Below are 24917 nucleotides of genomic sequence, written 5' to 3' on the forward strand. Positions count from 1 at the left end.
AATTATTAAAATGTTTTAGAAACATATTGTTAAATCGGATTATATTCTTTTTTTTTATCTAAATGGTGACTAGTCCCAGCCATTTGTTCATCTTATCACATCATGAACAGATGCTTAATTAAAAAAGCCTATAAATATCCTTAAGACACCCAAACCAAACAGTCAACTCAAAACTCACTCACAATGAGACACCTTATCTCACATCCATGGCCTATCTTCCTCATTCTCCTCCTCCTCTCTTCTCTCACCTCCGGCGAATCCTCTCCGTCCATACAAAACATCAAATTGGACACCGGAGGTCTCAGTAGAAAGAGTTTTCCAAAAGGATTCTTGTTCGGAACCGCCACCTCAGCTTATCAGGTTGAAGGCGAGACTCATCAGGATGGTCGTGGCCCAAGCATCTGGGACGCCTTCGTCAAGATTCCTGGTAATTTACACTTTGAACTGCTAATCATGAAAGGTTTCTTGATTAATCATATTTTCTCAACACTATTAAAAATTATCAAAACAGGGACTATCGCCAAGAATGCCACGGCTGAGATAACAGTGGACCAGTATCACCGTTACAAGGTACACTAAACTACTAATCCTTAAGAATCATACATATATACTTTATTATACATTCTGATTTAATTACATTTTAGGAAGATGTGGATTTGATGAAGAAACTCAACTTCGATGCTTACAGATTTTCAATTTCATGGTCCAGAATATTCCCTGGTATTATTAAATATAAGTAAAAAATCATATATGGTTTTTGATTAAGATTAGTATAATAGTGACTTCAAAGCTTATGAGTGCAGAGGGGAGCGGTAAAGTCAACTGGAAAGGAGTTGCTTATTACAATAGATTGATCGATTACTTGGTTCAAAAAGGTATTAAAATCATCATAACGTTTCGTATAAAACTGATTTGATTGTAAAATAAAGTATAACATATCTAATGTAACACTAAATTAGGGATCACACCTTATGCAAATTTGTACCACTACGATCTTCCATTGGCTTTGGAAAAGAAGTATAAAGGCTTGCTTGGTAGACAAGTACTGTAAGCACCAACCTTTATATCTAAATATATACTCATTTTCGATCAGTCTCATTTACAAATCCCACAAAAGTTACAAACTTGATGATGCAAAATTTGCAGGAATGATTTTGCGGATTACGCAGAGTTTTGTTTCAAGACATTTGGAGACAGAGTGAAGAATTGGATGACGTTTAATGAGCCGCGTGTTGTAGCTGCTTTAGGTTATGATAACGGCATTTTTGCTCCGGGTAGATGCTCTAAAGCATTTGGAAATTGCACTGAAGGAAACTCCGCGACCGAGCCATACATTGTTACTCATCACCTTATCTTGGCCCATGCAGCAGCAGTCCAGAGATACCGCAAATATTATCAAGTAAACAAATAACTTCTTATATGTTTTCTTGATGTGATATGATGAAATAAACTTATATGACTCTTTTGGTATGAGCCTGCAGGCTAAACAAAAGGGAAGAATTGGGATACTTTTAGATTTCGTTTGGTACGAGCCGCTTACTAGAAGTAAAGCAGATAATTATGCAGCTCAAAGAGCAAGAGACTTCCATATCGGATGGTAAAATGTTCAAACTATTTTTTTTTTTACATATAGAAAAATCATATTTTACCATCAAATTTGGTGAGCTTATAGGGATATATTTTGTTTTCGGGTAATGTTGAAAGGTTTATTCACCCATTAGTATATGGAGAGTATCCAAAGACAATGCAGAACATTGTGAAAGATAGGCTTCCAAAATTCACAGCTAAAGAAGTGAAAATGGTGAAAGGTTCCATAGATTACGTGGGAATAAACCAATACACGACTTATTACATGTCCGAACCACATCCTACCACCAAACCTAAGGATTTGGGTTATCAACAAGATTGGAACGTAGAGTTTGGCTGTAAGTTTTTGGAGCATTCACTACGAATATATAGATTTTGGATTTTGTTTACAATTAATCTTTAGATTTTGATCGTGAAAGTCATGAGTATTATATGATTTTGACAAATAGATATTTTATCCACTTGCAGTTGCTAAGTTGGGGAAGCCAATTGGTCCAAGGGTGAGATAAACTCGTTTTTTATGGCTAATCAATATACAAGTGTCTCAAATTATGAATTAAACGATTTATATTATAGGCTCACTCGACATGGTTATACAACGTACCATGGGGAATGTACAAGGCCTTGATGTATATAAAGGAACGCTACGGCAACCCAACTATGATTCTCTCTGAAAATGGTACTAGAGAAACAAAATATTTCAATTAAATTCTTTTTGTTTTGTTAATTTTTTTCTGAGATTAATAGAGATGTTAAGAGTTTTTATAACTGGTACGTTGAACATTTATATTAGGTATGGATGATCCGGGAAACGTGACTCTAGCTCAAGGACTACATGACACGACGAGAATCAAGTATTATAGAGATTACTTAACCAATCTTAAGAAGGCCACGGATGATGGAGCCAATGTGGTTGGATATTTTGCGTGGTCTTTGCTTGATAATTTCGAATGGTTATCAGGATACACTTCAAGGTAAGCTAGTCAAAAAATCGATACCAATAAATGATATTTAGAATTAACAAGTTATAATATATTTTTTTTTCATTTATTATATATAGGTTTGGGATCGTCTATGTTGATTACAAAACCTTGAAGAGGTACCCCAAGATGTCTGCTCGATGGTTTAGGAAACTTCTGAAACGAAACAACAAATGATCTCAATGTGCCCATGGATGGTTTTAGATTTTAAGGGATGGAGATAGATCGTTGAATAAATAACAGTTGCTTTGTTTATTTTGAACGGAGTGAATTGTACCTTGTAACTCTTATTTTCTACGGCAATAAAAAGTTTTTAAGTAGTAATAGATTTGCGTTCTGCATTCTTGTTCATATCCACATATAGAACGTAACGCATTTGGAGGACATACAAATTTCTAAAGTTGCAGCATAGAGTTCTTATTCAAAATTGTTAAAAAAAAATAAACAAGAGTTCTTATTCAAATTGAAGGAATTACCCTTTAAATGGAGACCAACGCGAGAACAAACTTAAAGGACATAGCCGTCATTTTAAAACAAGCGATACTCTCTCTAATTCATCACACTCGGTCTTGACTGGCTTCGCTTAAAGCACTGAGGCTAAGGGTTTTAGTACTCTCTTCGTCTTCTTCGGCGAATCTCTCCGCATCTTCAACGATTTTCCGGCGACGTTTACTCTCTGTTCCTCCGACACCGCCGTTTTACTCCGTTTTCGTGCCAGCTTAAGCAATTTCAGGTACCCGATTTAGGTATTACGCTTTGATTCTGCTTTTGAGCTTTTGAAAAAATTCCTGAGAATATGCTTTAGGTTTCCTTTGTTTTGGAGAATAATTCGGTTCTAAGGGTTGAAATTTGTGGTTGTATCATGTGTTAGTTAGCTGTATTCATTATAGATCACAACATGCATTTTCGTGGTTCATGATTTTTTTTTTTCACGACTTGATTAATCATTTAATCTGTCTGTGTTTGGGGTTTTTGGTTCCTTTGTTCGTACAGTGTGTGTTGAGGTATACCAGAGAGATGGACATTAATGAGATGGATATTGACGAGATCGAGGCTGCTGGGCAGATCAATCTCTCTAAGATTGGTGAAAGTTCTCTCCAGAGGTTCTGCAAACAAGCTGCAACATCCTTTTTTGACAAGTATGGACTCATAAGTCATCAGCTCAACTCCGACAACTTCTTTATTGAACACGGGCTTCAGAACGTGTTTGAATCCTTTGGGGAGATGCTCGTGGAACCGTCTTTTGAACCAGCTAATAAGAAAGAAACTGGTTGGAGATACGCAACTGTGAAATTCGGTAAAGTCTCCTTGGAGAAGCCCACGTTCTTTTCGGATGACAAGGAGCTTGATTTTTTCCCATGGCATGCCAGGCTTCAGAACATGACATACTATGCAAGGATGAAAGTAAATGTCCAAGTTGAGGTAACATAACTAACTTAATTTTTGTCTGAATTGAAGTAAGCTTGTCTTTTTTTGATGATTGATTCCCCTTGCTTGAAAACTCAGAAAGGCCAGTTAAATATCACTTGGTAGTCGAGTGTGAAACAACACCTGGTTTGAAATATAGAAGAAAAACATCTTACGTTTTTTAGTTCTTCTTCATTCCCTCACTGTGCTTTAATTGAGTGTTTCATGCTTGTATGCAATGACTCTTATACCGTCAGACTTTTGATGATAACTCACAAAGGCCAGCTAAATATCACTTTGTAGTCGAGTGTGAAACAACACCTGGTTTGAAATAGAAAGAAAAACATCTCACGCTTTTTAGTTGTTTAGTTCTTCTCCATTCCCTCACTGTGCGTTAATTGAGTGTTTCGTGATTGTTTGTAATGATTCTTATACTGACAGACTTTTGATGTTGTTTCTGTTGTTTCTGTCCATGTATCTTATTCTCATTGCGGGTTAGTTTATTGTCTAACTGCCTCTTCACCTTATAAATTGACTAGGTGTTCACAAAAACCGTTGTTAAAAGTGACAAATTCAAGACGGGACAAGATGAATATGTCGAGAAGAAGGTTCTAGATGTCAAAAAGCAGGACATTCTCATTGGTAGTATACCTGTCATGGTGAAATCTGTACTTTGCAAAACTAGCAAGAAAGGAAAGGACAACTGCAAAAAGGGGGAGTGTGGATTTGATCAGGGTGGATATTTTGTGATCAAGGGGGCTGAGAAGGTGAGTTTAACCAGTTTGGGATGTCTTTGCATATTCGCTATCATAGGATTTCTATTTTGAACTATCTTAGTGCATAGATTAATAGAAATATTTTCTAACGAGATTATATTTTGTTTTGCAGGTGTTTATAACTCAAGAACATATGTGCACAAAGAGACTGTGGATTTCCAATTCACCGTGGACAGTCTCCTTCAGGTCTGAAACTAAAAGGAATAGATTTATTGTGCGCCTCGCGGAGAATCAGAAATCATAAGACTATAGGAGAAAGGAGAAAGTACTGACAGTGTACTTCTTGTCGACTGAGATTCCAGTCTGGCTCCTCTTCTTTGCGCTGGGTGTTTTGTCAGACAAAGAAACGATGGATCTAATTGCTTTTGATGGAAATGATGCAAGCATTACCAATAGTCTCATTGCTTTTGTCCATGAAGCTGATGCAGTTTGTGAAGGTTTTCGCCATGGGAACAGAGTGCTAGCATATGTTGAAGAACAGATTAAAAGCACCAAATTCCCTCCTGCTGAAAGTGTGGATTACTGCCTCCGCCTATATCTGTTTCCAGGCCTCTAAGGTTTGAAGAAAAAAGCCCGATTCCTTGGCTATATGGTGAAAAGCCTTCTGAGCGCATATTCTGGGAAAAGAAAATGTGAAAACAGGGACAATTTCAGGAACAAGCGAATTGAACTCGCTGGAGAACTGTTGGAGAGGGAGATAAGGGTGCATTTGACACATGCCAGAAGAAGCATGACCAAGGCCATGCAGAAACACCTTGCAGGCGAGGGTGATTTGAAGCCTATTGAGCATTATTTGGATGCTTCCATAATGACAAATGGGCTTAATAGAGCCTTCTCCACTGGAGCATGGTCTCACCCTTTCAGGAAGATGGAAAGGGTTTCAGGTGATGTAGCTAACCTGGGTCGTGCGAATCCATTGCAGACTCTGATTGATCTGAGGAGAACGCGGCAGCAAGTTCTCTATACCGGCAAAGGTTGGAGATGCTAGATATTCGTAAGTGATTTTTACATTGTCTTCAGAATGTTTTCAAGATATTCGTACTAACTTATTTAATCTACTATATAATGTCGCCACCACTGTTTCTGGAGAGTCCCATCTGTGTATAATACTGATCTTGTATAGATGATACTGGAAATCCGATGATATTGCTATTAAGAAAATCTGATTTTGTCTTTCTTGTTTCTTTGTCCCTTAGCCAATTTATCTGTTGAACTTTTCCTGATACTGTCTTTCTTGTTTTTTTGTCCCTTGGCCACAGGCATCCTTCTCACTGGGGCAGAGTATGCTTTTTGTCAAGTCCAGATGGCGAAAACTGTGGCCTTGTGAAGAACATGTCTCTTCTAGGACTTGTTAGCACTCAAGTTTTGGAACATGTGGTGGAGAAGTTCTTCGATTGTGGAATGGAAGAGCTGATGGATGATACTAGCACACCATTGTGTGGCAAACAAAAAGTTCTTCTCAATGGAGATTGGGTAGGATTATGTAACAATTCTGAATCCTTTGTCGCTGAGTTAAAAAGAGTGCGGCGCCAAAATGATTTCCTTCGTCAGGTATCTTCTGTTTCAGCAAATGTCTTGCGTTATTTCGATATTCTTGTGCTGCTTGGTATTTGCTTTAGATGTTTTCTATTTCAGAAATGTATCTGTGTCTTATATCATTAATAAATATATGCATCACAACATTCTTTGCAGATGGAAATCAAGCGAGATAAAGATGACAATGAGGTGAGAATCTTCACGGACGCTGGCAGACTACTCCGACCTCTATTGGTTGTGGAAAATCTCCACAAGTTGAAGCAAGACAAACCAACGCAATATCCTTTTGACCATCTTCTTGGCCAAGGGATTCTCGAATTGAAGAAGAAGACTGTAATACGGCATGGGGAATCAATCATCTTCTGAAGGAACCAAAGAATTACACGCATTTCGAACTGGACCTGTCATTCCTGTTGGGTGTGAGCTGTGCAATTGTCCCATTTGCAAATCACGATCATGGGAGAAGAGTTCTTTACCAGTCTCAAAAGCATTGCCAACAAGCCATTGGGTTCTCATCAACGAACCCTAACATCTGCTGCGGTACTCTGTCCCAGCAGCTGTACTATCCCCAGAAGCCACTTTTCAAGACATTGGCGTCAGAGTGTCTTTAAAAAGAAGTGCTGTTTAATGGCCAGAATGCAATTGTTGCTGTGAATGTTCATCTTGGGTACAACCAAGAGGACTCCATTGTGATGAACAAGGCTTCATTGGAACGTGGTATGTTCCGTTCAGAGCAGATTAGAAGCTACAAATCAGAGGTTGATAGCAAAGACTCGGAGAAGAGGAAGAAGATGGATGAGCTTGTTCAGTTTGGAAAGACACAGAGCAAAATCGGCAGGGTAGACAGCCTTGATGATGACGGGTTTCCTTTCATTGGTGCTAACATGAGTACTGGCGATATTGTCATTGGCAGATGCACTGATTCTGGGGCCGATCACAGTATAAAGCTTAAGCACACTGAGAAAGGATTTGAGCAAAAAGTGGTATTATCATCTAATGACGATGGAAAGAATTTTGCTGCAGTTTCTCTGAGACAGGTAAGTTCTAGATCATACTGCATCGAGCTGTCTTTCAGAGAATGCATTCCTATGATGACTCAAATGTATCATTGATTGGCTTTTACATCTTGCAGGTTCGTTCTCCATGCCTTGGAGATAAGTTTTCCAGTATGCATGGCCAGAAGGGTGTTTTAGGCTATCTAGAGGAACAAGAGAATTTTCCTTTCACAATCCAAGGCATAGTTCCTGATATTGTGATAAACCCGCACGCTTTCCCTTCTAGGCAAACACCGGGTCAACTCTTGGAGGCTGCTCTCTCCAAAGGAATAGCTTGTCCTATTCAAAAGAAGGAGGGTAGCTCTGCCGCATACACTAAATTGACACGTCATGCCACTCCTTTCTCCACTCCGAGTATCACTGAAATCACAGAGCAGCTTCACAGGTACGTTCTTCACACTTTGACTTTTGGTTTTAGCTCGTAAAACGGAATATTGAATTATATGCTCTTATATATTGACATTGGTTCCTAGGGAGTTCAACTGGAACTTTAAGGGCAAGAACTAATTATTAATTATATTGCTTTGTTGAAGATGTTTGAACTTGGGGTACTTTGGCTACAAAATTTCTAAAAGTTGACATGATAGGCACTAAACTAGATTTGAGCACCTTACTTGAAACTCGTCATCGTGGATCATCGTGGATGTTTGTTTTGTTTCCTAGGAGTACTAGAAGTGAGCATGACTTATATATGATGGGAAAATATCTATGTAAGACTGAAAAGCCAATGGTAAATATTTGTGGTTAGGGCTGGGTTTTCAAGATGGGGAAACGAAAGGGTCTACAACGGTAGATCAGGCGAGATGATGCGCTCTCTGATATTCATGGGACCAACTTTCTACCAGCGACTTGTCCACATGTCAGAGTATAAAGTGAAATTCAGAAACACTGGACCAGTCCACCCGCTCACAAGGCAGCCAGTTACAGACAGGAAGAGGTTCGGCGGGATAAAGTTTGGAGAAATGGAGAGAGACTGCCTGATTGCTCACGGTGCTTCTGCTAATCTGCACGAGCGTCTCTTCACCCTCAGTGACTCTTCTCAGATGCACATCTGCAGGAAATGTAAAACATATGCGAATGTGATCGAGAGGACTCCAAGCAGTGGAAGAAAGATCAGAGGACCATACTGTAGAGTCTGCGAATCCTCAGACCATGTAATAAGGGTTTATGTTCCTTATGGAGCTAAGCTTCTGTGTCAGGAGCTGTTCAGCATGAGAATCACTCTCAACTTCGACACCAAGCTCTGCTGAGTCCCTTCTTTTAGTATTTATGTCTATACTTTATCGGTATATATGGCCTAGTTTAGTACCTACAAGACCATGTTATGTGTAGTTTAATTCAGTTTCAGTTCTGGTTAATGTTGGTTTTGGTTGATTCGGTAGGAAATATCCGAACCAAAAACCAAGCCTTAAGCATCTTTACTGATCGATACTCTTAAAGGTACTTTCTCCTAAAAATTCAAAAATAATAATAAACCAAACAAAAAGGTGAGTAACGTTCCTTTAGCAAGTCTCGGAAGAATCGTTGCTCTTTAGTATACTAGTCTATGATTGGTCAATTTTATTTATATTGATTTATTATTTAAATATATAATAATATTTAAAGAAAATAATTAAAATACATTATTTTGAGTAACCCTTGTTGTTGCTACCGCTAATGATGATCTTATGAACTAACCCACTTTTGTGAGATTTGACTCTTTAACCGTTAATGGTAGACAATATAATCCGGTTCTATATGTTTTGGTTGTTAAATGAATTAAAATTTCGTGTTTAATATCCCAAAGGTTTCACAATTGTCCCAAACGATTACGACCTAATCAACATCCGATCCGAACCAACTCGACCCGATCCGTTTGTTATGATGCCGCCATATTAACATAAATAAAACCCTTATATGAGAAACCTTTTCATCTTCTTCGTTCTTCTTCTCCCAGAGGCATACACATAAAAACCTTTTCTCTCGGAGCCGTTTCTCAAGTTCTTCGATTTTTTGATTCGATTTCGCTTTCCTAATAGACACTTTTCTCAATCTGTAACGCTATGAACCGGAATAGCCTATACGAGGCTTACGACGATGATGACGATGACGAGGAAGACGACATTGAAGACTTCGAGGACATAAGACGCGCCTGTATGGTCTCCGACGCTAATTCCGATCAATTCGCTGCTAAAACCAATTCAATTGAAGCTGATGGAGGCGGTGGTGAAACGATGCCGTCGGATTCGGAGAACGAGGACGATTTCGAGATGCTTCGTAGCATTAATAGCCAATTCGCATCGTCCAAGGATTCGGAATTGAGTAGTGGTCCTCCCGTGGGTTTATCATTGCCCTCGGATTCGGAGAGTGAAGATGATTTCGAGATGATTCGTAGTATTACGAGCCAATTAGCATTGTCTATGGATGTGCCCATTCCTCCCATTGGTTTATCCGACGATGATGACGATGACGAAGATGGCGCCTTTGAAACTCTTCGTGTTATTCGTAGACGATTCTCTGCTTATGCAAATTTTGGTGAGCTCAATTGTGAAGTTTTGTCTTTACTTTGTTTCTATTTGGGTTATAGCTACTGATTTCGTTAGATTATTGTTTCTGTGTTAACTTCTGGAAATGTTCCTTCTATGGTTATCTGAAGACTCTGCTTCTCAAGCTTCTTTGTATGATTCTATATAGAAGGTACACTCAGTGAGAAAGGTGTCGGAGGTTTCATATTATTTACTTGAGGTTGAACAGTGTATTTTTTGCATCTATGTATTGTCCCTGATGGAATCAGTTAGAAGCTCTCTGTTCTTATGTTTGTTGATTGATGATATGATGAATTCGTGTGTTAGAATGTGGGCTTGCTTTGTCTTTTTTTTTATCCTCTATTGGAAAATATGCTTATGATTGGTCATTTCTTACTATTCTTTTGCAGATCCGGAGGGAAATTTCATGAATGATTCTGCCGGGAAGAAAAAGCAGGTACATGACTCGGATAATGAACCTTCACGCGAAATATTGAGTAGATCTAATACTTGTGAAAGCTTTCCAGATCACGGGAAATCGATTGTCACAGTGCCAGATTCTGAGGATGTACAAGATGGCCGTTCTGTTGATGTACATGAAAATACTTCCGCTGAGCATCATGACCACCTGGAGACAAGCCAGTTATCTCTTATGCCAGAGAGTTCAACTTTCCCTGAAGCTGCACAAGCCTTTGTTGATGCAATCAGGAAGAACAGGGCATATCAGAAATTTCTTAGAAGAAAATTGGAAGTACTTGAAGCAACAATCGAGCAGAACGAGAAACACAAGAAAAATGTTAAAATAGTAAAAGATTTTCAAGCTTCTTGCAAGAGAAGAACGAAACTGGCACTTGTTCAGAGGAAAGATCCTCGTGTGGAGTTAATCTCAACACGAAAATCTGTGCCTTGTGATAGCTCCGAGGTAATACTTTGATCTGTCTTCCTGCCTCTGCTGTTGTTTTGTAGTCTTTTTTTTCTCTAGACTCTGATGGAAAAAATTTCTTATCTTAAATTCCATGTTTTTTTTGTTAGGGTAATGATAAAAAGACATATCCGTTGCTGTTGGGTCCACCGGAAAACCCTTGTGTTGCAGATTATAGGATGGCACTAGAGAAATATCCAGTTTCAGTGGAACGGAGAAAATGGTCTACTCAGGAGAACAAAAACCTTGCAAAAGGTCTAAAACAAGAAGTTCAAAAGATACTACTTTATGAAGCTATTGAACAGTCCAGGTACTACTTGCTCATCCTCTTTTAAAGTGCTATCATCTTCTGGTGCCTAGTACCCTTAAATCTGCTGCTTTGATAATTTCAGATGCAGAATTAGTTTCAAGTTTTTTCGTTATATTTTTCTGAAAGAGTTTGACTGACCGCAATTTCTTAACAGTGATTTGGAAGGATCTACATATGATATAGACGCCATCAATGAATCGATCCGAAATCTTGAGATAACACCAGAAATGATTAGGCAGTTTCTTCCGAAAATTAATTGGGATTCCTTGGATATCAAAGACCGTTCTGCTGCAGAATGTGAAGCTCGGTAAGTTCCTCCTCTAGTTGAACTCTGGTTTTGAAGATAAATCAGCCTTTAATCATATCTATGAGTGCACATTTCATATACCATCACTCTGTCTCTTATTTTGAGATTTCAGTTTTTTAACTTGCCTCATTGTAGGTGGATGAGCTCGGAAGATCCATTGATTAACCACGGTCCGTGGACTGAAGCAGAGGACAAAAACCTACTCCTAATTATAAAAGAAAAGGGTTTTACAGATTGGCTTGATATTGCGGTATCACTAGGGACAAATAGGACCCCATTTCAATGTTTGGCTCGATATCAGAGAAGCTTGAATGCAAGCATATTGAAGAAAGAATGGACTTCAGAGGAAGATGATCAACTTCGTGCTGCAGTAAAGTTATTTGGCGATAACGACTGGCAATCTGTTGCAAATGTATTAAAAGGAAGAACTGGACCTCAGTGCTCAAATAGGTCAGTTTTTATCTTTTACATTCACTCCTTTCTTTATGAGATAGATATCAAATTCTGCAGTATGTTTGACTATTTTGTCTAAGAAGAGGTAGCCTCGTACGTTTCCCTCCATCTACCAAATTATATGAATTTAATATATTTTAGTCCGATCAATTGTCTCAATAGCTAGTTTGTTAGGGAAAAAAAAAGTCTATAGGGTTTTATAAACCACCCATCAAGTCCATGTTTAGCCGATGTGGGATTTTATCATAACCTCAATATACACCCATTGATGACATTTTTCTAGGATTTTAGAATGTGTTTGTTTATGCATTCAGATGCATGTTTAAATGGTTTATCTGATTTCCTTCCTCTCTATTCGCAGATGGAAAAAGTCCCTTCGCCCTACAAGAAAAGGAAGATGGAGCTTAGAGGAAGACAAACGTGTGAAAGTAGCTGTGACACTCTTCGGATCTCAAAACTGGCATAAGATTTCTCAGTTTGTTCCTGGACGTACTGCGACTCAGTGTCGAGAGAGATGGGTAAATTGTTTAGAGCCCAAATTAAATCGTGGAAAGTGGACTGAGGCAGAGGATGAAAAGTTGAGAGAAGCAATTGCAAAACATGGATATAGCTGGTCCAAGGTGGCTTCGGATCTGTCTTGTCGTACTGACAATCAGTGCCTGAGGAGATGGAAGACTTTATATCCTCATCAAGTGGCTCTTTTACAAGAAGCTAGAAGGTTACGGAAAGAAGCTATTGTAGGTAATTTTGTTGACCGGGAATCAGAGCGTCCTGCTCTTGTCACAGGCGCTATATTGGCACTACCGGATATATCTCCAGAGCCAGAACCCGATAGTGTAGCCCTGAAGAAGAAAGGCAAAGCCAAGTAAGTTAATAGATTATTCCTTACACACACACACACACGCAATTGCACAGCTTTTGTGAATCTAAATTCACTGTTTTGTTGATGCAGACAGAAGAAGTCAGATGCAGAGAGGCAACCAAAGAGACGGAGGAAAAGATTAGAGAAATGCTCAGGAGATGTATGTAGACAAGAGAATGAGACTGTTCGTGAAAATGAACCAAACAATGGAGGAGAGGAGAGGTTGTTGGAAGTGGAACCGTCTAACGAGATCCAAGACATTGCAGAGGAGAAACAAAGACGAAGGCGCAAACGTGTTGCAGAAACTTCGAACAACACCACTGGTTTAAAAAAACTTACGCCTAGGAGGAGAAGGAAAGTGTCTGCAGTAGTTCCTATCGAGAACCAAGACACACCAAATTAGGTGTTTCTTTCGCTCTTGAAAATTTTGAAATTTGTTGTATGTATAAAATACGTCTAATCCACGCATCTTTATAGAAAACCAATAGTTTCACTGATTTTTTAACAACAAAGAAAATATCTTGAATTTAACAATAAATAAGTTGAACCTAAGTACAATTTTTAATTCAACGGGAAAAAGTTGTTAGATGTAAATTGTAGTACTCTTTTTAATTTATTAATCCTATTGATAAATATTACATGAAGACGCTTATTTCTAAATTTCTAATGACAATAAGAAAAATCGAAACTGTATACAATAATTACAAATGTGTAATATGATAGTACGATATCATGACATCACTTACTTACTTTCTGACGAACTTCTTTCGAGGGTTAACACTAATCACTTCATTTCCCTTATTTTTCTTCATCTTCTCTATCTTCTGTCTATGTCCTTCTATATCTGTCTTTATCACTCGTTCTCTCATTTCGTCTGGTAGCAATGCCAGTCTCGAAAACTTCTTTGGTGAAACAAATCCGCCAAGTCTCTCTTTGATGTGGTTAAACGCAGGAACAAGTCCACGTCTTATGAAACACCCGTCGATCAGGTCCATTGAGGTTGATTCTGGTAAGGACACCGAGTCTTTTAGCTCCAAGTCGAAGCAGAATGGTGAGTCCTTCAACCACATTCTCAGAGAGTGAGCTTTGGCCACTAGAAGCCCAGTTCTCGTCTTGCAGGGAAGAAATGGAGAACCCATCTCCCAGAGACATGCCTTCAGCGTTTTGTCCAGGGATATGCCGTTGTATTCTGCGGTCCCTGTGATTAAGACAACTGATTTTGGAGACTCTGGGTACCCTTCAAGTGATGCATCCTGAAAATGGGAAAAGAATTGTAGCAGAGGTTGAGGGTTATTGGTGAATATGAGATGATTATATGTCATACGATCTTCAGTTATGAAGGGATTTGTGAAATATGATGCGAAGATGCAGAGAAATTAAGAGAGAAGAAAGAGAGAAATTGCCTGCATGTGGTCAAGCCATAGAGTCAGGGCAACAAGTGCTGCACCTCCCGACAATCTTCTGAAATCAGCACCCCAGTCTTTGTCCGCCACCCTGAAAAATCAACGTCAATCGTAAATGTGACTGCTAAATACTCGGTGCATTCGAAAACGTTTTCACGAGAAACAAGTGTTGACCAGTTTAAGGGTGAGTGTTGACACCATTCATGACATATGTTTAGACGACTGACCTAAAAACATCGCGACTGAAGATACCCCTTTTGATTGCCAATTGGAATACCCATGATGCAGTAGCTCTGAGTTCAAACGCCCAAAGAAGATTTAAAAGAGCATTAGCAAAATTAAGAGCAGCATTGTCCTCTATGGGTCTCAGTTTCTCGAACCATTCATCCACCTCAGGAACTAACAACTCAGGTCTTCCAGCTAAAAGCCTGGTAGGTATCATCAAAAAACACATAATTATTAGTACCATATGATGATCCTGTATCAAAATTATAATATCTTTAATAATAAAACCATAAACATGACTAACAGACCAATCATTTTTATGGAATACATCAGATCATCCATACCTGATAGGAAGATCAAAACCAATATCTTGAAGAGCTTTCAGCAGCAACATGACTTCACTTTTTTCCTTGGAGAAACTCGCTGCCCTAACAAAGCAAGTCCATATCCTGTGGTCGGGCTCCAGGCCCTCTTTCTTCATTTCCAAAAGCCTTTCTATTCCACTGTTATAATCTTTGCTCCGAAGGTAAGCATCAATAACTGAGCTATAAGGCAGAGTTGTTAGTTCCACGTCTGTTTCTTTCAGGTTACTAAGAACTTTTTCAGCTTCTTGGGGATTTCCTGACGAACTATATGAAACCATAAGCAAATGCATTGTAGCAAGTGTTGGTTCTATTCCTGCACTCTTCATCATTTGCAACAATTTTTCTGCCTTGGAGTCACTTCCAGAATCTCGGGATATTTTCATCATCGTGTGGTAAAATGAACGGTCTAGTTTATAACCTTTGGAGAGAAGCTCGTCAAACAGTTGTTCAGCTTGTTCAAGGCATTTTTGCTTACCAAAAGCAGAGATCAAGCTCTTGTATGTGTCCAGTTTTGGGTCCAGACCAATATTTCTCATTCGCTGCATCAGCAAGTACCCTTCTTCTGGTCGTCTGTCTCTACAATACATTATAATCAGAGTGTTGTAAGTGGTCTCATCTGGTTCCAGTCCAGTTTCTTTTATCCTCTGGTATACTTGAACTGTCTTCTTGTAATCCTCGATAGCCGTATACATCTTCAGCATGGAATTCCATATAGCGAGCTCAACCTTGAAATTGGCCTCTTCCATTTCAGAGACCATAATTTCAGCATCTCTAACTCGTTTCCCTTTGCAGAGAAGCTCAATCATCATCCTATAAAGGCGAATTGTGGGTAAGTAACCAGCTGCTTTCATACTACTGTATATCTTCTTTACCTCAAAAATATTTCCAGCCCGGGCAAATGCGTCAAGCATCAAAAGAATGGAGCTTTTGCTAATCTTAAAGCCCATATCTTGCAATTCTTCAACAACAACGTAGAGCTCTTCAAGTCTCCCATCAACACACAAAGCATGCAACAAGATATTGATGGATTCAACAGTAGGAGATGGACCATCCCTCATCATAGTGTTAAAAATAGCCCTTGCCCGTTCATAACAGCCACACTCAGCATAAGCCGACATCAAGCTGTTCCATGTCTTAAGATCAGGTGTTCGTCCACTTTGTCTTAGGTTGCCAACCACACTCTCCGCTTTCTGCCATAGCTTTAGTTTTCCATAAGCCTCGATGATATCAGTATACATAGGCGAACAGGCAAAGTGGAAGCCTTTTGTCTCAGCTTGATTAACCACTTGATGAGCTGTCTCTGGAAAGCCAAGCTTGCAATACACAACAACCATGCTTTTACAAACACTTTCTGAAGCTTCACAGCCAGATAGTCTCAGGTCAGAGAAAACTTGAGAAGCTTCAGCGTAATGTTCATTTGCTACACAGCAGTGTAATAGAGTCTCATACATGGTGGAACTGCCATAACACCAGCCATGAACACATGGGTCAGAAAAATATTCATCTAGAGCAGCACTAATATTGTTAACTTTGCAATGTATAACAATTAGAGCTTCATTTATAAGACTTTTAGATCCACTGGCGTGTTCTTTCAAAAATTCAAGTAACTCAAACGCTTCTGAATGCCTGCCTGATGAACTGTAGGAACCCAAGATAGATAATAGAGTGTCGTTTTCCAGGTCATACCCATTGGTGATAGCCACTTTCAACTGTCTAGCAGCAAGGTCAAAGCATTCACCCTTCACAAGAACTGATGAAATCTCTAGTGGGTTCATGCCACACAATTCTTCCATGTCTCTAATGGTTTTCTGAATGTCGTCTGACCTATTTTCCTTCATAAGTCCAAGTACCATCAACTCATACAGACTGTGAGACGGTGTCTGACAGTCAGAAATCATATCACGATATAAAACCCACGCCTTTCTTGTCTCGTTGCCTCTTAGTAATACATCCAACATTACAGAATACGCTAAATTATCAGGTTTAGTACCTGAGCGCAACATGCAACTGAAAGTATTCTCAGCCTCTTCTCGCTTCCCAGCCTTGGCATAACCGCAGATTAGAGCACTGTACGTCTGCAGAGTTGGTTTAATCCCAGCATCAAGCATCTCAGACATTATAGCTGCGGCTTCCACGGTTCTGTTTGCTTTTCCAAGTGAATCGATCAAAACAGTGTAAGTAATAGCATCAGGGTTTCTACCTGACAGACCTTTCATGTCTTTATAAAGCTGTAGCGCAAGATCAAGTTGTCCCTGCTTGCCATACATGTGAATGATCGTGTTATAAGTCATCTCATCTTTCCCAAACCCCATTTTCTGCATTTCTTTGTACACCTCCTTCACCTTCTCTGTATTTCTTTCTCTAGCAAAAGCATAGAGCAAAGAGTTGTATGTCACTGCATCAGGTGAATAACCTTTAAGCTCCAACTCCATGAATAGCCTCTCAGCTTCAGCAGCAAGCCCACATCTTCCATAAACAGATATCATGGCATTATAAGTCCACAAATCAGGCTGACAACGATAAGTTTCCATGTCCTCAAAAACCTTCACAGCACCTTCCAAATTAGAATCCCGCGAACACGCACTGAGCAGAGTGTTGTAAGTGATAGCATCAGGCCTAAGACCCGAATTCCTAACCATATCTAATAACTCAACAGCTAAATTCGGAGTCACCCCACCAGACTTAAGCCTAGCGTTAATAAGAGTATTGAAACTAATAAGGTCTGGAACACACCCTCTCTGACGCATTGCGTCGAGCAGCTCCTGTGCTTTCGAAAACTTGCCACTACGAGAATAAACACCCATCATCGCGTTGTACACTTGAACAGTATCTCCTACCGTTGGCTCAGCCCTAGTGAAAATCTCAACGGCAAGCGATTCTTGATTCCACCTTCCCAAAACACCGAGTATAGCCGCAACCATACGAGCGTTAGGTGAGTGCCAATGACGGAGATTGAGCCACTCGAAAACCTCAAGAGCTCGTTGCCAGCTCACCTGACCAACTGATTTAACAACGAAACAGTAATCCGTAGGAGTCATCTGAACGGGACGAGCATCGAGAACGTCCGCAACGAACTGATTAGGTTTTAGGCTCAGAATCTTATCCGTAAGAAACTTCACCCTCTCTCTCCAATCCTTGGCCTTAATCAGCGCCACTTTGTTCAATTTCTTCACTCTCCTTCTCCGACTCGCCACGACGGCGACGGCGGCGGTTTCATCGTCTTTCGTCTTTTCCTGCTCGTTAAAGCCAATCGAATCGACGACTTCGCCTGAATCCGTTGTATCGGTGGGGGACACGGGTTGCGACGGTGATGAAGTTGTGGAATCGTAAGTCTCACGGAGATTCAAATGTGGCCATCGGACTGCGGGAGAAGCTCGACTGTAAGTAAATTTCTGGGTAGAGCTAGTGCTCCCTTGTTGTTGTTCATCTTTAGTCTCAGGATTAAGGGTGGCGCGGACGGATAAAGAAGGAGGAAAAGCTAAAGCACCTGCAGAAACCACCGCCATTACTATCTTCTCCTCTCGGCTTCATTAATCCGTTGCAGCCATTTGTGCCGTTAATAAGATATCTGTGAGAGAGAGAGACAATGATACATTTTTAGTGTCCCTGTGGAAAAAACTCCGTGCTGTCTGAGATTATTATAAACACACACCTTGCCGTTTTAGTGTGAGGTTAGATCAAAACGATCAAGAATGTAAAACGCAACCAAAACAGTGGTGAGGGACCTTTTGATACATTGATATGATGATATAACCCATGAATTAGCTTTTGTGACACACACTTGGTTCTTTTATTGAAACGAAACAAAAGTTGTCAAAATAGAGATTTTACAAAAGCAGCTAAATATATATTTTTTTTTACAGTTGTGGTCATTTGATTTGCGCTAAACTTGGAACACAAGAGCACATTTGTGGATGATGAGAACTGCTTACAGCTTTTCCTAAATCTACTTTTGTGATAATTCCATCCTCTCCAATGATATAAGCAGCTATGTTGCGGTCCCACATTTCTCTGTTCTTCTCTTCATCAAAAACAACGACAACTTTCTTCTCCTCGTCTACAAAGAAACTCCCACAGCTATCCGAAATCTTTAAAACTTCCACCGCAAAGAACAGCTTGCTCCACGACACTGTTTCGGGCTCAATCTCTGTCGTAATCCATATCTCCATATATGATGTATCTTCATTCTGAAATAACACTGCAAGTTGCTCATCTCTAACACTAGATAGACTTAGAGTATCTCCCGTATAAGAGAGAAACGGTAGACTTAGATGCGGTACAAATCTCTTTCTTGTAAAATCAAAACAGAGTAAGAAGAATACTCCTCTTTCTTCATTAAACTTTCGCCCAGCATACCAATAAATATTTCCTTTGAGAGACACGCCACAATGTTGAAAAGGTATATACCAGTCCCTAGTGATAGGCGTAGGGATAATCTCCATCCGTGTTTCAGAGTTGATATAGTCAAGTTCATAACAAACGTATTCCCGAGTACATCCATCAAATCTTAAAACTTTATAGCTGCGGCCGCTCGATTCTCTCGTCTCGTATCCAATAGCATACTTGTCCATCACGTGCTTTCGCTTATGTTTGAAATACAGGGTTTGGCCGCAATACGGATTCCAAACAACGAACCTAGTGCGGTCTCTCGTGATGCATAACAATAAACCATCGCAGTGAAACACTTCAGACATCTAAATCGGTTAGGCTAACGAGTTTACCTAGATGGTTTATTCGCGGGTCGACGTTGTTGTGAATTCCCTGGAGGTTGACGCTCATCAGATTAACTCGATCATTCATCACCACAACCACCTCCCTTGCTGCTGCTGCTTTGGCTCGAGCAACGTGCTTCTTTGTAAAACTCTCTTCTTTGGTTAACGTGTTCCACTTTTTGCAAACGAATCGCACTGCTCTCATCGATGTCACTGGAAGCCTAACGAGCACTTCCTCTGTCAAATCGCTTGGAAGATCGGACAGCATCATCAGCAAAGATTGGTGTTACACTTACACAACTAAGTTAGGTTTAAAAGCTTAAGAAGAAAGTCTCCTCTGCTTCTGGTGGTTACAAATTTTGAAAGACATAAAAAGCCCTAGCTCAAGTGTGTGCGCCAAGTCGGCTAAAGAATCTTAACTAGTGGGCTTTTAATGTGGCCCAAAATAATATTTTGACAAGCGAGACTGAGATGTCAACAATCACATCTTGCACCAAAACCGCAACATTATAGTCGTGAAACGATGGCTGAACCGTGAATATTGAACCTTTCTAAGACCAATCCAAAGATCAGTAATGTAAATAGCAATCAAAATCGTGCCCTTTTAAGACAGTGATCTAATGATAACCAATGTATCGGCGTTTTGACTTTGTTGTTCTTTCTGGAAATTTAAACAAAAATTGCCAACATAGAGGTTTTGGGAGGGACTAATACATTACTGACCCAGTCTGGAAAAATTGGAGAAACTTAAAAAAACAGCTAATTTTTTTTCTGGAGAATTCGTAACACTCATCAGTCTTCTTCATCCTCTTCTTCTTCTTGTCTCTAGTAACGACCAATACCCCAGACCCTGACAACTCCATCAGTGTAACCACTGAACAATGTGCTTCCATCTGCACTCCAGTTCAAGCTTGTGCAATAGATCACCTGCATTTTCATTACACAATCCCTTTAGAAACATAATCAATCAATCTCTTCCTATCTGTTAACATCAAAGTCAAAACCTTTGGAGCAGAGTACCATTTCAGAGATTGAAAGCTAATCCTAGGAACATATATTTATGCAATTTCAAACCAAAAATTCATTTTTTGGCCATAAACACTAGTACAAATTCATAACTACTTTTTGGTGCATTCACTAAAACAATCAATTGCAGCACAAACAATTGATTCGTATAAACAAGAGAACCAATCACTATCGGACAACCAAGTCGAAATTGTAAGAATAATGACATACCTTCTTCTGGTTACCAGTTCCAACGCCACCATCAGCCTTCTCAGCCTCAGCCTTGAGGTCAACCTTCAAGTCCTCAACAACAGTCTTGCTCTCAAGATCCCAGATCTTAATGCTGTTCTCTGTCGCAGCACAAAGCCAGTATCTGTTAGGACTGAAACAAAGCGAGTGAATGATAGAGCCAGCCTCAAGCGAGTAAAGCTTCTTTCCCTCAGCCAAATCCCACAACAAGATAACACCATCTTTACCACCACTGGCGCACAGCGAACCATCAGGCGAGACAGCAACAGTGTTAAGGTAACCAGTATGTCCAACAAGAGAGTTCTTCAGCTTACAGTTCTGTAGGTTCCACACTTTGACGGTGTGATCCCACGAAGCAGAGACAATGGTGGGCACATGCGTGTTGGGGCTAAACCTAACACAGCTAATCCACTCCTTGTGACCATCACCTTCGGAGATCGTGTACTTGCATTCACCGAGTGTGTTCCACAGCTTGATCGTACGGTCACGAGACGCAGATACGATCTGACGGTTATCAACGGAGAACGCAACGGAGAGCACATCTTTCGTGTGTCCGACGAAACGACGGGTTGAGACGCCGGTAGCGAGATCCCAGAGACGAAGCTCACCGTCCCAGCTTCCGGAGAGTGCGAACTGACCGTCAGATGAGAGAACCACATCTTCAACGAAATGAGAGTGACCTGTGAGCCTACGCTGAGCAACACCGTATGACTTGTCGTCCTTTGTGAGTTTCCAGAGGATGATGGATTTGTCACGCGACGCTGTGACGATGATGTCGGAATTATCGATCGGTGTAGCGATGGCGGTTACCATATCGGTGTGGGCGCGCATAGTGCCCTTCAACACAAGTCCCTCGGCCATGGTTAGAGGTTTTGGTGTGGGGGGGAGAGACTCTAGTGTTTCTTCTTCTTACTCACGAAAATGGCGTAACAGAGCGAGAGATTTGGAGGTTCAGTGAAATGTCGCTATTTATACTCTAGGTCAAAAGAAAACTGAAGAAATTAGGGTTTAGGTGTGCGGTGGTTTCAGCAAGGAGACACTGCTTATTTGGGCCGACGACGATTCCTTGTCAGAATTTGGGCCGTACATGGGCTTCTTATGATATTAGTTTTAGTTGGAGCTGTTTGTGTTTTTTTTTTGGGTTGTGGAGTTGAGAAATGTTTGATCATCGCAGAAAGATCAGAAGAGCAATTAAAAACGACTCCGATTGAGAATAATGATGTACACTGCCAAGAGTTTTTCTAAAACACAATACAAAGAACACAATCGTGGTTTGTTTGTTGTTCATAATTTTAGCTTTTATTCATTCTTCTTAAGGTTTTTAATCGTGGAGTGCACAACACACAGTGGCTTTATGATGACCTTGGTACACCTTCACTTCTTTTCCCGCTGGCATTGACCACAATCTAGCCGTCATGTCCGATGATGCTGTTCAGATAATACAGAAATCACAAACAGTTTGAAAGATTGTTCTGTTTATATTTTTGCTTTAAGTTAAGATAGAGATCAGTACCTGTTACAAGAAATTCACCATCAACTGAGAATACGCAGTCCCAGACCCATCTTTGATGTCCTGTTCAATAAGATTAATGACTGTAAGAAAAGGTAAAGGGAGAACGAATCATGTTAGCAAAAAACATGGAGACCATACCTGTTAAAACTTTCTCTAGTTTGAAACCATCGACGTTCCATATTTTGACGGTTTTATCAGATGACGCGGTCGCTAGATATCTGCTAACAAATATACAACTTTGAAGAGAGAAGAAGAAGTAAATGGTTTCAAGAAAAAGAAAACGAAACACATTACTTGTTTGCGGGAGAGAGGAGGCATTTAAGGATGTGACCATTATGAGCTTGTAGCTTATGAAGGGGCTCAAACTCGGTCAGTGTCTGAAAGAAGATAAATGAGTGTTTAGTGGCATGGGAAATCACAGGAACGCGACTGTTGCATGACTAAAGAAATGTTTACATATCAGAAAACTACCTGCTTTCCACGCAGCAAGCGCCATACATAACATGTTCCACGGTTGTTAGCAGCAACCACCATTGTCCCATCCCACATAACCGTCAAAGACCGTACAGCTGTATCAACCTCTGGCACCTATATTTACACCCCAAGTGATTATCTACGGATTCTAAGAAATGTAACTAGGATAAAGATATTAACACGTGTCAAAGGCGGTTACCAGTTCACAGCTACACGAATTTGCTCTGAGATCCCATACACGTATATTTCCATTTTGGTCTCCAGATATCAATTCAGTCTGTACAAAAGAGAAAGTTCAGATAAAGACCAAACAGATACCTACCAGAAAAACAAGCACAACTGTTTCAATAGCAGTAACACCGCAGCTCTCTTTAAACAAACTACCAAGACAGCACGACACTAACAGATGACTGGGATAGTTTGATGTACCTGATTTGGGTGCAAAACAACAGTGTTAACTGCGGCAACGCTTTCATACTCCTTTTGGCAACCCGGAGCCCTGCATTTTTGGTTTACAAGTCAGCAAACTTGTTGCTAAGAATACAAATCAAGTTAATAAGGTCTGTATGCTTCAGGAATGTTCTAAGGATTTTTCGTAACTTTGTATTGAGTATCCTTGTCCATTTCTAGAATCCACACATCGAATGAATGAACCTATTAAACATTAAGCTAAAAGAAACAAACAAGAAGATGACATAACCTTTACCTCAAGTCCCAAATCTTAACAGTGCCATCCTCTGATCCAGAATACATCCATTTACCCTCACAATGGAATCCTACTGCCATAACATTGTTGGTATGTGAATCATAGGTCATCACCTGATTACGCACCAACACTCCTTCAAAATCATAGAAAAATACAAAAGAAAACACCAAAAATGAAGAAAAAAGAAAGAAAGGATAATTACAGGTTGAGGACTGTTGGAATTGACATCAAAGAGACGTATATGAGGATTGCAAGCTGCTGCTAGATAACGCTTATCTGGGGTTATCTCCAATCTATTTACATGCTGAATCAATACAAAAAAAAACAGTAATTTGTATCAGTCTTGTACTCCATAAGCTATCTGATACAGAATTCACAAAGTCAAGTGAGAGAGAGAGAGAGAGAGAGAGAGAGAAAAACAAACCGAATCAGGATACTGAATGGTACGGTAACATCGACCAGTTTCGGCTTCCCAGAATCGGATCGTGTGATCATAGCTAGCCGTAGCAAGAATCACTGAAGGCTGACTCATTCTCGATCGATTTTTTACCCGATCGAAATCATGAACCTACCATTTCGTAATTTTGTTTTTGCTGATTCCTTCCCCCCAAAACCAATCAAACCCCTTTTCTCGAAAAAAATAATAAGGAAGAGTACTTGATCCCAACAAGAATCTTCAAGCTAGTGTGTGTTTCGCGAATTGAAGAAAACGAAAAACTGTAAATAAATTGGAGAGAAAGGGGAAGACAAAAGAAAGTGGAACAAGAAGAAGACGAAGACAAGAAATAATAGGGTTTTACTGATCATAATTAGAAAAAAATAACGCGGGGAGCTTTTTGTATAAATATTTATTTGTTGGGGTCATATAGACATGTCTGAATAAGTAAAGGGGCCATTTTGATATTTTATGAGGATCAAATTAAAAACAGAGAAACTCAGTGAAACTTTGGAAGCTTTTTAGAAGTTTTTCCGACGGGCTTGTCTATCCCACCCGTCGTTGAACCGTCGTGAAGGAGTTAAAAGTCTCCGTCGTCCAATGTTCTGTTTCTTCGCTCACCTCTACAGACGCTCGTTGCATCTGGTAACGCTCTCACCTTCTTATCAATCCTGGCTCTTAAATTAGTGATTTAATCCTCCTTTTTGGGAATAGTTTCTTTTAGTTTATTATATATGAGATGAGGATGTGTGTGATAAGCCCCATCAGCTCTACACAAGGAGGAAGAATAGAGAAGGAGGAGCACGTGTGAATCAGGAAGAGAACACGTGCGAGTAAATGAAGATTTTTTTTTTTGTATATAAACTTTGTAAAAAGGAGTTAGTTGGTATGTTGTTTGTTGGTTGAAACAGAGTCTTATGTGACTTTGAGTAATCGGTTATGATCTAGCTGCGACTAGAGGCCGATCTCGTTATCAGTTGTAAACAGTTCATTCAGATAATAAAGAGAAGTTCTTTTCTTATCACTTGGTGTGTGAATTCCTAATTTTACTGGTTTTATAGGTCTTCTGGAGAAACCTTGGAGATCATACTACGCTAGGCTTGTATTTAGAAGACGGTTCTGTGTGGTCG

The 24917-nt window shown here is 39.9% G+C and overlaps 5 protein-coding genes and 2 pseudogenes across 10 annotated transcripts; 3 read left to right on the forward strand and 4 right to left on the reverse strand.

Annotated features, from left to right (window-relative positions):
• LOC109124589 (beta-glucosidase 44) lies at nt 1–2891 on the forward strand. Its single transcript, XM_010467580.3, has 12 exons — nt 1–427; nt 512–570; nt 645–720; nt 804–875; nt 960–1047; nt 1147–1399; nt 1482–1597; nt 1705–1925; nt 2056–2087; nt 2164–2266; nt 2381–2561; nt 2648–2891. The coding sequence occupies exons 1-12, from the start codon at nt 184–186 to the stop codon at nt 2742–2744; spliced, it is 1542 nt and encodes a 513-aa protein (XP_010465882.1). The 5' UTR covers nt 1–183; the 3' UTR covers nt 2745–2891.
• Nucleotides 2892–3179: 288 nt separating this feature from the next.
• Nucleotides 3180–8827, forward strand: LOC104746171 (DNA-directed RNA polymerases IV and V subunit 2-like; annotated as a pseudogene). Its single transcript, XR_015582100.1, has 8 exons — nt 3180–3313; nt 3561–3989; nt 4514–4741; nt 4863–5744; nt 6010–6301; nt 6443–7323; nt 7419–7726; nt 8090–8827. The product of XR_015582100.1 is annotated as a DNA-directed RNA polymerases IV and V subunit 2-like (transcript).
• Nucleotides 8828–9109: 282 nt separating this feature from the next.
• Nucleotides 9110–13237, forward strand: LOC147926416 (uncharacterized). Of its 5 annotated transcripts, none has more exons than XM_087488881.1 (8): nt 9199–9855; nt 10256–10302; nt 10373–10767; nt 10878–11077; nt 11232–11384; nt 11520–11834; nt 12199–12702; nt 12790–13237. In XM_087488881.1, the coding sequence occupies exons 3-8, from the start codon at nt 10498–10500 to the stop codon at nt 13100–13102; spliced, it is 1755 nt and encodes a 584-aa protein (XP_087345007.1). In that variant the 5' UTR covers nt 9199–9855; nt 10256–10302; nt 10373–10497; the 3' UTR covers nt 13103–13237. The 5 variants fall into 5 exon arrangements, with proteins under 5 accessions (XP_087345004.1, XP_087345007.1, XP_087345005.1 ...); XM_087488879.1 differs by adding an exon at nt 9977–10017 and having other exon boundaries at nt 9757–9855; nt 10256–10767; XM_087488882.1 differs by lacking the exon at nt 9199–9855 and adding an exon at nt 9977–10017.
• Nucleotides 13238–13282: 45 nt separating this feature from the next.
• LOC104746173 (pentatricopeptide repeat-containing protein At3g18110, chloroplastic) lies at nt 13283–18300 on the reverse strand. The gene is made up of 4 exons (XM_010467589.3): nt 14672–18300; nt 14330–14530; nt 14103–14193; nt 13283–13952 (listed from the first exon to the last, which is right to left on the reverse strand). The coding sequence occupies exons 1-4, from the start codon at nt 18196–18198 to the stop codon at nt 13446–13448; spliced, it is 4326 nt and encodes a 1441-aa protein (XP_010465891.2). The 5' UTR covers nt 18199–18300; the 3' UTR covers nt 13283–13445.
• A 261-nt stretch (nt 18301–18561) lies between these two features.
• On the reverse strand, nt 18562–19672 carry LOC147926417 (putative F-box protein At3g17620 pseudogene; annotated as a pseudogene).
• A 350-nt stretch (nt 19673–20022) lies between these two features.
• Nucleotides 20023–21692, reverse strand: LOC104746174 (small ribosomal subunit protein RACK1x). Its single transcript, XM_019237387.2, has 2 exons — nt 20641–21692; nt 20023–20331 (listed from the first exon to the last, which is right to left on the reverse strand). The coding sequence occupies exons 1-2, from the start codon at nt 21517–21519 to the stop codon at nt 20230–20232; spliced, it is 981 nt and encodes a 326-aa protein (XP_019092932.2). The 5' UTR covers nt 21520–21692; the 3' UTR covers nt 20023–20229.
• Nucleotides 21693–21844: 152 nt separating this feature from the next.
• LOC104746175 (target of rapamycin complex subunit LST8-1) lies at nt 21845–24803 on the reverse strand. Its single transcript, XM_010467592.3, has 10 exons — nt 23776–24803; nt 23554–23655; nt 23352–23464; nt 23075–23144; nt 22845–22922; nt 22643–22759; nt 22466–22548; nt 22310–22389; nt 22172–22231; nt 21845–22086 (listed from the first exon to the last, which is right to left on the reverse strand). The coding sequence occupies exons 1-10, from the start codon at nt 23881–23883 to the stop codon at nt 21980–21982; spliced, it is 918 nt and encodes a 305-aa protein (XP_010465894.1). The 5' UTR covers nt 23884–24803; the 3' UTR covers nt 21845–21979.
• Between the last annotated feature and the right edge of the window lie 114 nt (nt 24804–24917).

The sequence above is a fragment of the Camelina sativa genome, chromosome 15, assembly GCF_030686135.1.
Source record: "Camelina sativa cultivar CO46 ecotype springtype chromosome 15, ASM3068613v1".
Lineage (NCBI taxonomy): Eukaryota > Viridiplantae > Streptophyta > Magnoliopsida > Brassicales > Brassicaceae > Camelina > Camelina sativa.